Raw genomic sequence first — 15,130 nt, 5'->3', positions numbered from 1 at the left:
AATGACAGCTCACTGATTGTCACTCTTTAACTTGTCGATTTGGCTCAGTACATCTTTCAGGTTCACTGAGATTTCTTTCAGTTCCTCTGCATCATCGCCCTTGAAAACTATTTCCGGTACAGGTAGGTTTTTTTTACATCTTTTTCCATAAAAACCAAAGCAAAGAACTCATTCAATCTCTCCGCTATGGCCTCGTCCTCTCTTAGTGCCCCTTTTACTCTTTTTATGATGTAACGATTCCAAGGATTCCCTCACAGGCTTTCTGCTTCTGATGTACCTGAAAAAGGTGTTACTAAAAAAGGTGTTACTATGAGTTTTTGTCTCCATGGCAAATGTTTCTTCATATTCTCTTTTAGCCTTGTTTATCAATGCTTTGCATTACTTATGTTGCTTCTTATTTTCTTCATTCGGATCCTTTTTCCATTATTTTAATCATGCTGGCTGTCATTTGCTCTTCTTCCCACCTTTATTAATATGTGGAATACATCTGGTCTGGGCTTCCACAATGGTATTTTTAAACAACATCTATTCCTGCTTTAAAGTCCTAACCTTTGTGGCCGACTTTTTAAGCATCTTTTTAACCATTTTCTTCATTTTGTCATATCGCCCTTTTGTAAATTAAAGGCTGTTACAGTACATTTCCTTAATGACTTCACGCCAGGTATCAGCTCAAATTTGATCATGTTGTGATCACTATTTCCCAGTGGATCCAATACAGTCATCTCTTGTACTGTGCCCAGCATTCCACTAAGGAGTAGATGTAAAATAGCTCCCCTTCTTTTCAGTTCTTGGACCAGTTGCTCCTAGAAGCAGTCATGTATTACATCTAAGAATTTTACCTCCCTATCACTCCCTGATAACATTTATTCTGTTAATATTGGGGTGTCATCCATTATTATAATGTAGCCCAATTTGCCAGCTTTCCTAATTTCTGTAAACATGTTTTCATATGTCTGTTCATTGTCCTAGTGGACGGTACTAAAGCCCTACCAGTATCCTCTTTCCCTTCACACATGGAATTTCTATCTGTAAGGATTCCACGCTACTATCTGTTTCATGTAGAATGTTTAATCTGTTTGACAATTCCCTCTTTAACATATAGCACAACCCCCCTCCAATTTGATCCACTCTATCATTGCAATATAATTTGTACACTGATAACACAGTATCTCATTGATTGTCCTCCTTCTGCCAGGTCTTTGAGATGTCTATTCTATCTACCTCTTCATTTAGTACTATATACTCTTCCTCTCTCATCTTATTTTTCAGGTTTCTAGCATTTGTATATAGACACTTCAAAATGTGTTTTTTCCTTGCAAGTACAAGCTGCTGTTAGGTTGACGGATAATTTGCATCCTTTACTCTGTTCTCCCATTAAACACGCCTGGCTTTCTTTCACCATTATTTAAATCTCTCTATTGTGATTCCCTAAAGATCCTGTTTCAATAGTATCCTTCAAGGATACTCCACACCAAACCATGCACTCCTGAATGACTGTCAGCTTCCCTACCCCCCACCCCCACACACATTTTAGTTTAAAATCTGCTCTGTCTTCTTTTTAAATGTTAGTGCCAGCTGCCTGGTTCCATCCCAGTTAAGGTGGAGTCTAAATTTAGCTTCCAGAACCTGCCTCCCATATTTTCCTATGTCATTGGTACCCACATGTACCAAGGCAGCTGGCTCCTCCCCAGCACTATCTAAAATCCTATCTAGGTGACACGTGAGGTCCGCCATCTTCAAGAGACCTTTTGAAGCTAACACAGTAATCAGGTTGCAGCTATTCTACCTTCCTCAAACCTTAATTAACACCTAATTCAGGTCAGTAGCCCTGCTATCGCTCCTGCAGACAACTAGAAGAAAGTTTCAGTTTAAAACTATGGGAAACAGTGTTGTACACTATGGAAACTAGTTAATAAAGCTACACTAAATTAGGCCCTGGAGGAGTAGCCTAGTAGTTAGTGCAGCGGACCTTGATCCTGGGGAACTGAGTTTGATTCGCACTGCAGCTCCTTGTTACTCTGGGCAGTCATTTAACTCTCTAGTGCCCCAGGTACAAATAAGTACCTGCATATACTATGTAAACCACCTTGAATATAGTTGCAAAAAACACAGAAAGGCATTATATCAAGTCCCATTTCCCTTCCCTTCTAGATGCTATCTGTTAATGCTGTAGTCTGTGGCAGAAAGTTAAAGTTTTAAAACTATGGAGAAAAGGGTATGGAGACGTTAATAAGGTTTGCTTTTTAAAATTCTAACTGCCTTTATCAATAAACCTACAATACCTCTTTTAACCCCCTAACTGCCTTTATCAATAAACCTACAATAAGTACATAAGTAATGCCACACTGGGAAAAGACCAAGGGTCCATCGAGCCCAACATCCTGTCCACGACAGCGGCCAATCCAGGGCACCTGGCAAGCTTCCTAAACGTACAAACATTCTATACATGTTATTCCTGGAATTGTGGATTTTTCCCAAGTCCATTTAGTAGTGGTTTATGGACTTGTCCTTTAGGAAACCGTCTAACCCCTTTTAAAACTCTGCCAAGCTAACCGCCTTCACCACGTTCTCCGGCAATGAATTCCAGAGTTTAATTATGCATTGGGTGAAGAAAGATTTTCTCCGATTTGTTTTAAATTTACTACACTGTAGTTTCATCGCATGCCCCCAAATCCTAGTATTTTTGGAAAGCGTGAACAGACGCTTCACATCCACCTGTTCCACTCCATTCATTTTATATACCTCTATCATGTCTCCCCTCAGCCGTATCTTCTCCAAGCTGAAAAGCCCTAGCCTCCTTAGTCTTTCTTCATAGGGAAGTTGTCCCATCCCCGCTATCATTTTAGTCACCCTTTGCTGCACCTTTTCCAATTCTACTATATCTTTCTTGAGATGTGGCAACCAGAATTGAACACAATACTCAGTGTGTGGTCGCACCATGGAGCGATACAACGGCATTATAACATCTTCACACCTGTTTTCCATACCTTTCCTAATAATACCCAACATTCTATTCGCTTTCCTAGCCGCAGCAGCACACTGAGCAGAAGGTTTCAGTGTATTATCGACGACGACGACACCCAGATCCCTATCTTGGTCCGTAACTCCTAATGTGGAACCTTGCATGACGTAGCTATAATTCAGGTTCTTTTTTCCCACGTGCATCACCTTGCACTTGCTCACATTAAACGTCATCTGCCATTTAGCTGCCCAGTCTCCCAGTCTCGTAAGGTCCTTCTGTAATTTTTCACAATCCTGTCGCGAGATAATGACTTTGAATAACTTTGTGTCATCAGCAAATTTAATTACCTTGCTAGTTAGTCCCATCTCTAAATCATTTATAAATATATTAAAAAGCAGCGGTCCTAGCACAGACCCCTGAGGAACCCTACTAACTACCCTTCTCCATTGTGAATACTGCCCATTTAACCCCACTCTCTGTTTCCTATCCTTCAACCAGTTTTTAATCCACAATAGGACATTTGCTCCTATCCCATGACTCTCCAATTTCCTCTGTAACATAACATAGTAACATAGTAGATGACGGCAGAAAAAGACCTGCATGGTTCATCCAGTCTGCCCAACAAGATAAACTCATATGTGCTACTTTTTGTGTATACCTTACCTTGATTTGTACCTGTCCTTTTCAGGGCACAGACCATATAAGTCTGCCCAGCACTATCCCCGCCTCCCAGCCACAAGTCCCGCCTCCCACCACTGGCTCTGGCACAGACCGTATAAGTCTGCCCAGCACCATCCCCACCTCCCAACCACCAGTTCTGCCTCCCACCACCGGCTCTGGCACAGATCGTATAAGTCTGCCCAGCACCATCCCCACCTCCCGCCATCGGCTCTGCCACCCAATCTCGGCTAAGCTCCTGAGGATCCATTCCTTCTGAACAGGATTCCTTTATGTTTATCCCATGCATGTTTGAATTCCGTTACCGTTTTCATTTCCACCACCTCCCGCGGGAGGGCATTCCAAGCATCCACTAATCTCTCTGTGAAAAAATACTTCCTGACATTTTTCTTGAGTCTGACCCCCTTCAATCTCATTTCATGTCCTCTCGTTCTACCGCCTTCGCATCTCCGGAAAAGGTTCGTTTGCGGATTAATACCTTTCAAATATTTGAACGTCTGTATCATATCACCCCTGTTTCTCCTTTCCTCTATCTACAGTATACATGTTCAGGTCAGCAAGTCTCTCCTCATACGTCTTGTAACGCAAATCCCATACCATTCTCGTAGCTTTTCTTTGCACCGCTTCAATTCTTTTTACATTCTTAGCAAGATATGGCCTCCAAAACTGAACACAATACTCTAGGTGGGGCCTCACCAATGATTTATACAGGGGCATCAACACCCCCTTTCTTAGCAGCTAAGCCTTTCATGAGGTACCTTGTCAAATGCCTTTTGAAAATCCAATACCTCTTTTAAACGCCAACCTTTATATCACCAAAGCACAGTGTAAAAAAAAGTTCACTTACCCAAAGAAATGTCCTCTTCTCTCAGAACTTCTCAGTAAAAAAGTTACCTGGGACCTTTCTTTCCTCTCTATATAGTTTTGATTCTAAGGGGACTGCTTCAAACAGCCAGTTGGGCTTTCAGGATATCCACAATGAATATGCATTAATAAAAAAATAAACTGAGTTCACAATCTAATTAAAGTGGTAATAATCTACTATAATAAAACTCACCCTCAACGTTCTGAAGACAACGTTCTGAAGTCACTCAGTCACTCCCTGAAGGGTTCATGGATTCATGGTGGTGAAGCCACAACACTGACCATGTCTCTCCGCCCCGCTCTCGCATGACGGACCAATCAGAAAAAACACCCTCAACATTCTGAAACACAAAGGACCATCACAACACCGTTCCCAGGCAACACTAGGCAACGTAAGACGGACCAATCAGAGGAAACTACGTGACAATAAGGGAGGAACATTCCCCAGCAGAATGGCTCATTATCTGTGCAGCACGGAGAGCACAGAACCACTGCTGGAACGAAAGAAGAATATTCCTGCTGTGGGTATGTGCAAAAATAGACTGGGGGGGGGGGGAGAATTTTTTAAATGCCTAATGCCAGTACTGAAGAGTGCCAGAGGGCCCATAGCAAAGACTATATTTGGGATCGCTTGACATGGAGTCAGAGGAGCCGGCCCCGTTCAATTATGCCCCTCCAAATCACGAACACCATCATGTCTACAATCTCCTTTCAAAATGACAATACGTTGTGCTCCCTTGATGGTTCTCTATCGCAGTGGCGTAGCCACAGGTGGGCTTGGGTGGGCCAGGGCCCACTCATTTATGGCTCAGGCCCACCCAACAGTAGCACATGTTTAGTGGTAACTGGTGGGAATCCCAAGCTCCGCCAGCTGAAGATTTCCCTCTGATGGTAATGAAAACGCTACTCTCCATGACACCGGCACCTGCGCATGCTCAGTTTTCAGTGCATTACTGCTGCCAAGGTGGAAAGAAGCGTTTTCCCACCCCACGAGATTTTTTTTTTTTTTGCGGGGGGGGGGGGGGGGGGGAGAACACTTGGTGCCCACCCAATTCTTGCCTAGGCCCACCCAAAATCTGTTGTCTGGCTACACTCCTGCTCTATCGTATAGTGCAAATTGCTCAGGGGAACAGTTCCATCTTGAGTTCAAAAGTGCATGCAGTTTTAAAAGTGTTGAGTTGATTGTGGACTTTGATTCTTTACCACACTAGTCTGAGTTGATGGAACTGTTCCACTGAGCAGTTTGCAGTATATGATAGAGAATCACTAAGGGAGCACAACTTATTGTCACTTCAAAAAGCGATTGTGGATGTGACGATGTTCATGATTCGGATGAGCAACGGAGGATTGAAAAGGACAATTGATCAACACAAGATAAGGACATGTGGTGTTCATTATTTGAATTATAAATATTGCACTACTGTAACTGGACAGAATTGCTTTAAATATTGATTTATTAACCGCCTTTATGAAGAGATTCACCCAAGGCGGGTAAACAGCTAAATTATGATTGAGTTTATGTACAAGCAAGCAAGTTTAAGTATAACATCGAGTTTATGTACAAGTAAGCGGTATCAAAAGGGCAAAGAGTGAGTGGGAATTAGTTACGTTTAATTTTGTTTAATGATGAATAAAGAATTTGTCATTACCATAGTAAGTTGTCTTTAGTGCTATGTCAATGAATATACGTAAGATAGATTTTCATTCCAAGAAGGCAGTGTATGCAGATCTTTCTCAACAATATTCACTGTGGATATTCTGAAAACCTGACTGGCTGGGAGTGCCCTGAGGACTGGGTTGAGAACCACTGCCCTAGCGATTATTATCGACTTCTTATCCCAGCCAACTGTCAATAGAAGGCATAGTACCTGAATAGTCTCAAAGGGCAACAGGACTTATTCGCAATAGAGAGCAGTTGCTTCTAGAGACTTTTTCAGCCTACACCAGAGGTTCTAAGCCCAGTCCTTGGGACACAGCAGGCCAGTCTGGTTTTCATGATCTCCACAATGAATATGCATGAGATAAACATGCATGCACTACCTCCACTGTATGCAAATGTATCTCATGCATGTTCGTTGTGGATATCATGAAATCTGACTGGCTAGGTGGGTCCTGAGGACTGGGTCAAGAACCCCTGGCCTACACAACACATTGATGGGCACTGTCCACCTGCCTCTTCTTTGACCCTTGAGGTGTTATCAATATTTTCCAGTATTGTGTTACCTGCTGAGTCTGTAGTCCAGAGATGAGCAGATGGGAGGGTGAGGGGCTATTGCCATCAATAGAGAAGTCATGACTGTTTAATGCACCAGCAGGATTCGTTAAATCTTTTCAGGTACCCCAGCAACAGGCGCAGGATTGGTGCAAAGCATTCAACGCCCTCTACTTTGAGACCAGTGCCAAGGACGTAATAAATGTGGAAGAGGCCTTTCAGAGTGCCATCAAACTAGCACTGAAAAACGTAAGCAGGGCTCCATTTTGGGGTGGGAACTACACACACCTGGTGAGTACTAGAATTACAAGCCTTATCGTGCTTCACTCTGCCAAGAAACAGTTTCAATAAGCAGTTGCCATTGCTGCAGCTCTGAGCCAGCGGAGACTGAGGAGTAAGTCACAGTCATTGTATAACAATGAAGACTACTGGTCTGTGCCACTTACCCAGAGAATTGGCATGGTCACAGTTAGGCAAGATGAAGGGGGAAGTGGGAGGTGGAAACTAAAGACAACAGGGCTAACTCCTTGGCATGCAATAAACATTGCCAAGCAGGCATCCTGGGTTCAATTCTTGGGTCAGACCTTTGCTCCATGGACCAGATAGGCATGCTACGGTGGCAGTACTCACAACCCATGGAGACTGTGGGTAAAGGCAAAGGAATGAGGCTCAGACATCCCTCAATATTAAAGCCTAGTAGCCAGACTTAGGGTTTCAGGGAGAGCCATGCTTTGTAGGCACCAGATGAGAACTGTTACTATGATAGGTATGTCAAGCGACTTGAGAAAGGTATAAAAATTGTGGTTCCAATGGCGCTGAAAGCCTGAAGGAACAGAAAGAAAACAGCCAAACCAGAACAATTAGAGCGGGGGAAAAATGTTTAGTTTACAGATTCCAATTAGGCTTCCAGCCCAAAGGAGCACAAAGAAACTGCCTACAGTGTAGACCTATGAAGAACTTTACCGGAGAAACTACAGCAAAAGCCAGACCCATATTGATTATGGAGAACCATACAAGACAAGACCCATGTTACCCTGGTAGAGCTTGATAAGTGCTGTTCTCTTACCCACCTCTCTCATATGCTTACACTGCAGCAAAAAGAACCAAGCCTGTCTGAGGTGGACCCAATCCAGCTTTCTTGTGTCAGATCAGATGCAACTACCACCAGCAGCCACACATGCTCCTGCTGACCAGGACTGCACTGCAGCTCTAACTACATGAAACAATCTATCTGGTGCTGCTGTAACTGCTGTTATTTTCTTACTTTCTCCAATAGCAACGCTCACTGGAGAAGGGGCAGGATAGGAAGACTTCCCCTTCTTAAACCTATTTAACCCTTCTAAAACATGGAGCCTGGTTCCAGCCAGAAGGGCAAACAGCCAATGCCAAAGGTGAAGCAACCCATAGCCACCACATAAACTTACTGGAAAGATAACCAACTGAAGTGTGGCTAGAACAACAGACAGATGAAGAAGGAGCAGAAACTGCAGGAGGGAATGACTGGGGAAGGGTGAACAGGTCAGCCTCAACAACAACAAAAAAATGTTTTTGAATGACCACATTAAGTTCCTCTTGGAGGCACTTTGTCTGAAAGCTGGATCTCCATATTGGCTGGATAAATAGAGGGAGGGAGGGAGGGTGGTGGTGGTGGGGGAGGGGAGGGGAAGGGGGATAGGGATAGGGAGGGAAAATAACAGCTAAAAGAGTGATGATAATATGTTGCATTGCATAAATGTTGAAGGTACTTTTTGTTATTCACTGCTAATGTACCATATCAGGATTATAGAAGTACGTTGTTTTGCTTTAAATGAAAAGGGTTGGCAGTTAAATTTCCAACACAGTTGGAGGAGGGGGGGGGGGGGGGGGTAAAAATGTTAAAGGTTTGATGATGGTAAACAATGTTGTATATCTGCTGTGTTATCACCTTAAGTGCCGTAAATTTGTACTGCAATCAATGTACTGAGGTGGATTTGTATTCTGTTGATTTGTCATCAAATAAAAACCGTCGAAACATAAGTTGCTCTTGGAGGATAAATTACAAATAAACAAGCCTGATCCTTTTTTCACTCTCTGCTTCCAGGGTACTTGCAGTATCCTGCATGTCCATCTCAGTTCTGTCATTGTGCTCTTCTAGCCCTACTTCAGTTGGTTATCTTTCCAGTAAGTATATGCTGTGGTGTTATGGGTTGCTTCACCTTTGGCACTGGCTGTTCGCCCTTCTGGCTGGAACCAGGCTGTCGGCGTGGGTATAAAACAAGAGAAATTAAAAAAAAATGGACATGCAGGATTCTGCAAGCAGAGGGTGAAAAAAGGTCAGGCTTGCTTATTTGTAATTTATCCTCCAAGAGCATCTTAATGTGCCTGTTAAAATTAAAAACAATTAGGCTGACCTGTTCACCCTCCCCAGTCTTTCCCTCCTGCAGTTTCTGCTGCCTCTGTTTTTGTACTCTTTTCTCAGCACTTCAATTGGTTATTCCAGGAGTGAGATGCATACACATAGCTCTATCAGTGCATGTCAAGCCTGCCCTGCAACACCTCTTCTCCCTTAGTTGTTTTGATAATGAAACACACATGAACTGCTTTGCCAGAACTAAGACTTCTAGCCCACATCACTCTACCAATACGCCTCAGTCTTGCACTATAATACTCCTGGTTAGTCCAGTAGTGGTTGACTCAGGATAAATTTAGCCTTACTTCTTCATTTATTTTCCTTTAATCCTGCCAGACCAGTCCAGACCTGTAGGTTTATTCCACCCGGCCAGTAGATAAAGACAGAGCAGAGGACAACAACTTTCAGTGATGTCACCAGCGTAATATACAGTTGAAACAGACAAGACACTTGTCAGTATCTCAATGTCAAAGCGGTAGGAGTGGAGGAGTGGCCTAATGGTTAGTGCAGTGGGTTGAGAACCTGGAGAACTGGGTTCAAATCCTGCTGCAGCCTAATGGTTGGTGCAGTGGGTTGAGATCCTGGAGAACTGGGTTCAAATCCTGCTGCAGCCTAATGGTTAGTGCAGTGGGTTGAGATCCTGGAGAACTGGGTTCAGTTCCCACTGCAGCTCCTTGTTACCCTGGGCAAGTCACTTAACCCTCCCATTGCCCCAGGTACAAATAACCTTACATCATGAGCCTATTGGGGACAGAAAAGTACCTGCAAAAATGTATATGTTAACCACTGTGACTATATCTACAGAATGGCGGTATGTTAAGTGAGGAATAAACATAAAAAGATAACCATGAAAACTGAACCATATAACAAGCCTATGTCCAGGTTATACTTGCTGTATAATTTCTTCAAAAAGGAGGTAAATAAATAAAATTCCCTTCCTCCAAGAATTCTTTCAGAGAACAGGGGAAATACAGCATGAGATTAATAGACAAGAGGCTTCTTAGATTCCCTCCATTGAAAGACTAAATCTTAAATACAAATTGAGAAAACCCAAAATGAGGGACCAAGCCAAACCCCACAACAACTGTAGACCTCCCAGAAGGGTTCTAGACTTGTTTAACAGGATTCAAGAAAAGGAAATTAACAGGTAAGACTAAATTAACAGATGTGTAAGAATACCTAAGCCCTTTCTAACTCAGCTGGGAGGAAGCTAAACTCAACTCTAATAACGCCTGCTTCAAATGCAGCATCTCCTGTGGCCTGCACATCAAAGCTTTAATGTTTAACAAATGAATGTCTTCTGGCAGAATTGTTCTGAGCTCTACACATGAGGCTTGAACTCTAATCAAATATGCTCCATAAGTCTCCAGAGCTTCAGGCCTTTCAGCAAGGATCCTTAGTCACAAGAACATAAGAATAGCCATACTGGATCAGACCAGTGGTTCATCTAGCCCAGTATCCTGCTTCTAACAGTGGCCAATCCAGGTTACAAGTACCTGGCAGAAACCCAATTAGTAGCAACACCAATCCCAGGGCAAACCGTGACTTCCCCCACATCCATCTCAATAACAGACTATGGACTTTTCCTCCAGGAATTTGTCCAAACCTTTTTTAAACCTAGATACATTGACCGCTGATTACATCCTCTAACCTCATATGACCTGCAACTATAGTTTTCTTCTCTCTTTTTTCTTTCCCTGTTTTTAAATTTTCTATTTTAATTAACTAATTGTAAATTGCATAGCAGCACTGTAGTCCAGTTGGAAGTATATCAAGCATCAGATAGATAGATTGATAGATACACTGAGGAGAATTTGGAAGCTGCCTCTCTTTTGCAAGATCTACTGAATGGAGTCATTTACTCTTACTTGTTAATTTTCATTCCTTGGATCCTGCTAGACCAGTCCAGAGATGTGGGGTTTATATTCCTCATTCAGTAGATGAAGGCAGGTTTTCTAGTGTCACCCCTCCCCCATACTGTAAGGAGTGGTGAGGCCCTGGACTAGCCAATATAATTTTTAGCCCTTGGGTCATACCCAGCCAGTCAGGTTCCAGGATTCTCAGAATGGCTATGCATGAGGTAAATTTGCATACAATGTACCATTTTTCTTTTTTTCTCTCTGTAAACTGCCTTGATGTTTGTACTAAAGGCAGTATTTCAAGGAAATAAACCTAAATTGAAAAGGAGAGACCATGAAATCAAGTATGGATTATGACAGGAGAGGGCCTGTAGCTTGGAGATATGGTGCACAGTGATGTGGTGAGTCTTGGGGGCCCCCAGTAGAACAATGAGAACCAGACTGAGAAGATATGATGGGACCAGTGGCATAGCCACAGGTGGGCCTGGGTGGCCCAGGGCCTACCCACTTAGGGCTCAGGCCCACCCAACAGTAGGACATGTTTAGCGGTAGCTGGTGGAGATCCCAAGCTCTGTCAGCTGAAGACTTTCCCCTGATAGTAACAAAATTCTACTCTCCACAATACTGGCACCTGCGCATGCTCAGTTTTCAGCGCATGCCTGCTGCAGACTGCCAAGGTGGAAAGAAGCATTTTCCTGCCAGCTGAGATATTTTTTTGGTGGTGGTATTGGTGGTGGTGGAGAACATTTGGTGCCCACCCACTTCTTACCTAGGCCCACCCAAAATCTGTTGTCTGGCTACGCCCCTGGATGGGACAGTAGGTCTAAACAGAGGATGACTTTGCCTGACTGTATAAATAGAGACATATCTGGATGAAGCACCAGTGAATGATCCTGTACCTGATCCCAGGAATATGAACGCACAACCACTTGACTCTGCAGGTAACTTAGGCCAGCCCCTTCCCTAAACCTCCCAGTAAAGAGGCTAAAATGGAAGGGACTTGAAATGGCAACAGACCCTGAGCCTGCTACCATCTCTCAAACAGGTGCCAGATGCAAGCATATGCCAATGTGGTTGAACTTGTGTGCTTTAAGAAGAGTGGCAGTCATGGATGCAGATATCCCTTTCTACATAGCTTACACTGTTCAAAGGCTAGGCAATAAGCCATTCCCTAATAGCAGAAGGAGCTCCCTGGTCAAGCCAGGTCCGCATATCAATCTAAAGCAACAAGGATCACTAGCCTCAGGTGATCTCTATCCTTTTGACAATGTGGTCTGTCAGAGCCATGGTGGAAATACACAGAACAGGCCAGACTGCAGCCAAGGCTAAATGAGAGTGTTGATTCAGGAGAAACCTATGTCCCTTCTTCAAATTAATATACTCTGGGCCCTTGCATTGCAGTGTGTAGTCAAGAGATCCATGCTTGGACTGCACCAGTGATACACTGTTAATCAAAAACCTCTTGCCTAAGCTCTTACTCTTGGATTCAGGGTGTTTGTACTGAGAAAATCATTTTGAATGTTTTCCACACCTGCTTTGTGCATCACCGAGACAGTGTTTCACCCATCAAAACAGGTTCACTTCCAAGACCACTGTGGAGCTGTTGGCCTGGTTGCCAATTGGATCCAGATTCGCCTGACTGGGTAGATCCAGTCCGGGGCTTACTCCAATGCATGCAGGGACTTGTAGCCTTGCTTTTCTTAGGGAATCCAATGGAGAAATCAGAACCACAAGTCCCTGCATGCAATGGGTAAGCCCAGCACTAGATCAACCCTGTCAGGCGAATCTGGATCTAATTGTCAATCTTAGCTGTTGGTACCACCACTAAGGCATTCTCAGTTAATACATGTCAATGCCCCCCCTCAACAATAGTAAAAATTACAGCAACATCAATCTGATCACCCTAATTTCTAGACAACTGATGGACCATGTTGCCTCCCAGGGAAACTTAGCAACTTTGTCCTGACAGTGCGCCCCCCCCCCCCCCCCAACCTGCAGACTTGCATTTGGGTAACCACTATCCAACTGGAATATTCCAGATCTATCCACTTTAGCAGATACTTAGGAGATCACCCCAATTGACCAAGGGAGATCTAGGAAAACCTCATAATTTTGTGACTGAGATGATCATCTGGTCAGGACAGAACTCTGTAGGGGGTCTCATATGTGCTGTTACCCAAAACACTAAGTTAAGGATGGCCACCATGGATCTCAGAAGATACGTTGACCAGAATTGAATGCAGTACTCAAGGTGAGGTCGCACCATGGAGCAATACAGAGACATTATAGTATTTTCGATCTTATTCTTCATCCCTTTCTTAATAATTCATAGCATCCAGTTTGCTTTTTTTGGCCACCGCCACACATTGAGCAGAAGATTCCAGCATTTTATCTACGACTCCTAGATATTTTTCTTGGTTGCTGACCCCCAAGTTGGACCCTGGCATCAGGTAACTATGATTCGGATTATTCTTTCCAATGTATATCACCTTGCATTTGTCCACATTAAATTTCATCTGCCATTTGGATGCCCAGTCTTCCAATTTCCTAAGGTCTTCCAGCAATATTTCATAGTCTGCATATGTTTTAACAACCGTGAATAGTTTTGTGTCACCTGCAAATTTAATCACCTCACTCATCATTCTGATTTCCATCAGTGGCGTAGCCAGAAGGCAATTTTTGGGTGGGCCAAAGGTTGGATGGATGGGCACCTGATATGCCCTGCCCACACCCCTACTCCTACCGCACACCTACCCCACTCCCAATAACTTACAAATCCGTGAGTGAATAAATAATTCAAATAGGCAGTTTTCAGGCTCTCTTAAAAGTAGCTAAAGCCCCAGGAGAGAAAAAAAATCACCCACCCACCCACCCACAACACATGATAAGCCAAAATAAGTCACCATACTAAAATACAATGCTGCCTCATTATTCTCCAGTAACAAGTCACTTTTCCTTTGCAGCTATTTTCATGATTTAGAGTGTTGTACATAAATTCCAAAAGCACAAACATAAAGGTAACCATACTGGGTCAGAGTTGCCATCCTGGATGCAGAAAGTATAAAACAAATAAAAAACACAAACCCCCACCACCAGCAAAACTAAAACAAACCACCTTTTACTTGTAGAAAGGTTTGCTGCTTTCATTCCTCGGCAGCGCTGCGATTCACACAGGCACTCCGCTCCCCTTTGCCGCATCTATCTGGCCCTCTCTGATGCACTTCCTGTTTATGTAGGGCCATATGGATGCGGCGGGGGGAGCGGAGCTGCCTGTGTGAATGGCAGCAGTCAGAGCACTGCCAGCGACAGGTGAAAAGAAGAAATCTGCAGCAGTGGCATACCTAGTGTATTTGACACCTGGGGCCGATCATTTTTTAACACCCCCTCTATATGAAAAAAATATTTTTAATAATAATCCACGACTCACACAACAAGGGTGTACCTAGGAAAACAACCAGAATACAGAAGAACACCTAGGAAAAGGCAGCATCTTATACATTGCAGTGAGCACTAGAACATCAATACACCAATTGTAAAACTACACAATACATTAGTAAAAATGATCCTGCCAACACAAAACCATGTATTTTTCACATAGAACACATATACATCCTCACCAAGTATAGAATAAGTTACCACAAACTAAAAACAGAAATATGTAGACAAAAGTTAAACTGAACCCCCAATAAGTAAGATTCTGCATACATGCAACACCACAGAAAAAGTGATGCATGTCCCCTAGTACTGTGCAATATAAAGACAGCAGATGTAAATTTGAAAAAACTGACAAATACCAATCACCATTTTACAAATTAACAGAAATAAAACAAAAAAAAAAGGAAATAAGATGATACCATTTTATTGGACTAATACATTTTTCAATTAGCTTTCAGAGGCCAACACCTCCTTCCTCAGGTCAGTATGTTACGGGATCCTGTCCTGATCTGAGGATAGGGTTTTGGTCTCTGAAAGTTAGTAAAAAAATGTATTAAAATTAGTCTAATAGAAAGATCACCTTATTTTCATTTTCTATTTATCACCACAACTACAATACTACTTTATCCTAAACCAAAAAAAATAAAATACTAATAATAATAAATCTTTTTTTCTACCTTTGTCGTCTCTGGTTTCTGCTTTCCTCATCTTCTCTTCACTCTCTCCCTTCC

The 15,130-nt window shown here is 43.0% G+C and overlaps 1 protein-coding gene across 4 annotated transcripts in view; it reads left to right on the top strand.

Annotated features, from left to right (window-relative positions):
* Positions 1-8,339, top strand: part of LOC115463524 (ras-related protein Rab-7a-like) — a 42,560-nt gene extending 34,221 nt beyond the window's left edge. For all 4 annotated transcript variants that reach the window (XM_030194112.1, XM_030194115.1, XM_030194114.1 and 1 more), the window contains exons 5-6: positions 6,840-6,965; positions 7,811-8,339. In XM_030194112.1, coding sequence (XP_030049972.1) covers positions 6,840-6,965; positions 7,811-7,906 — 222 coding nt within the window. In that variant the 3' untranslated portion in view covers positions 7,907-8,339. The remainder of the gene's footprint in view (positions 1-6,839; positions 6,966-7,810) is intronic.
* The last annotated feature ends 6,791 nt before the right edge of the window (positions 8,340-15,130 follow it).

The sequence above is a fragment of the Microcaecilia unicolor genome, chromosome 2 (assembly GCF_901765095.1).
Source record: "Microcaecilia unicolor chromosome 2, aMicUni1.1, whole genome shotgun sequence".
In the NCBI taxonomy this organism is placed as follows: Eukaryota; Metazoa; Chordata; class Amphibia; order Gymnophiona; family Siphonopidae; genus Microcaecilia; species Microcaecilia unicolor.
This window is presented reverse-complemented; position numbering and strand designations above follow the sequence as displayed.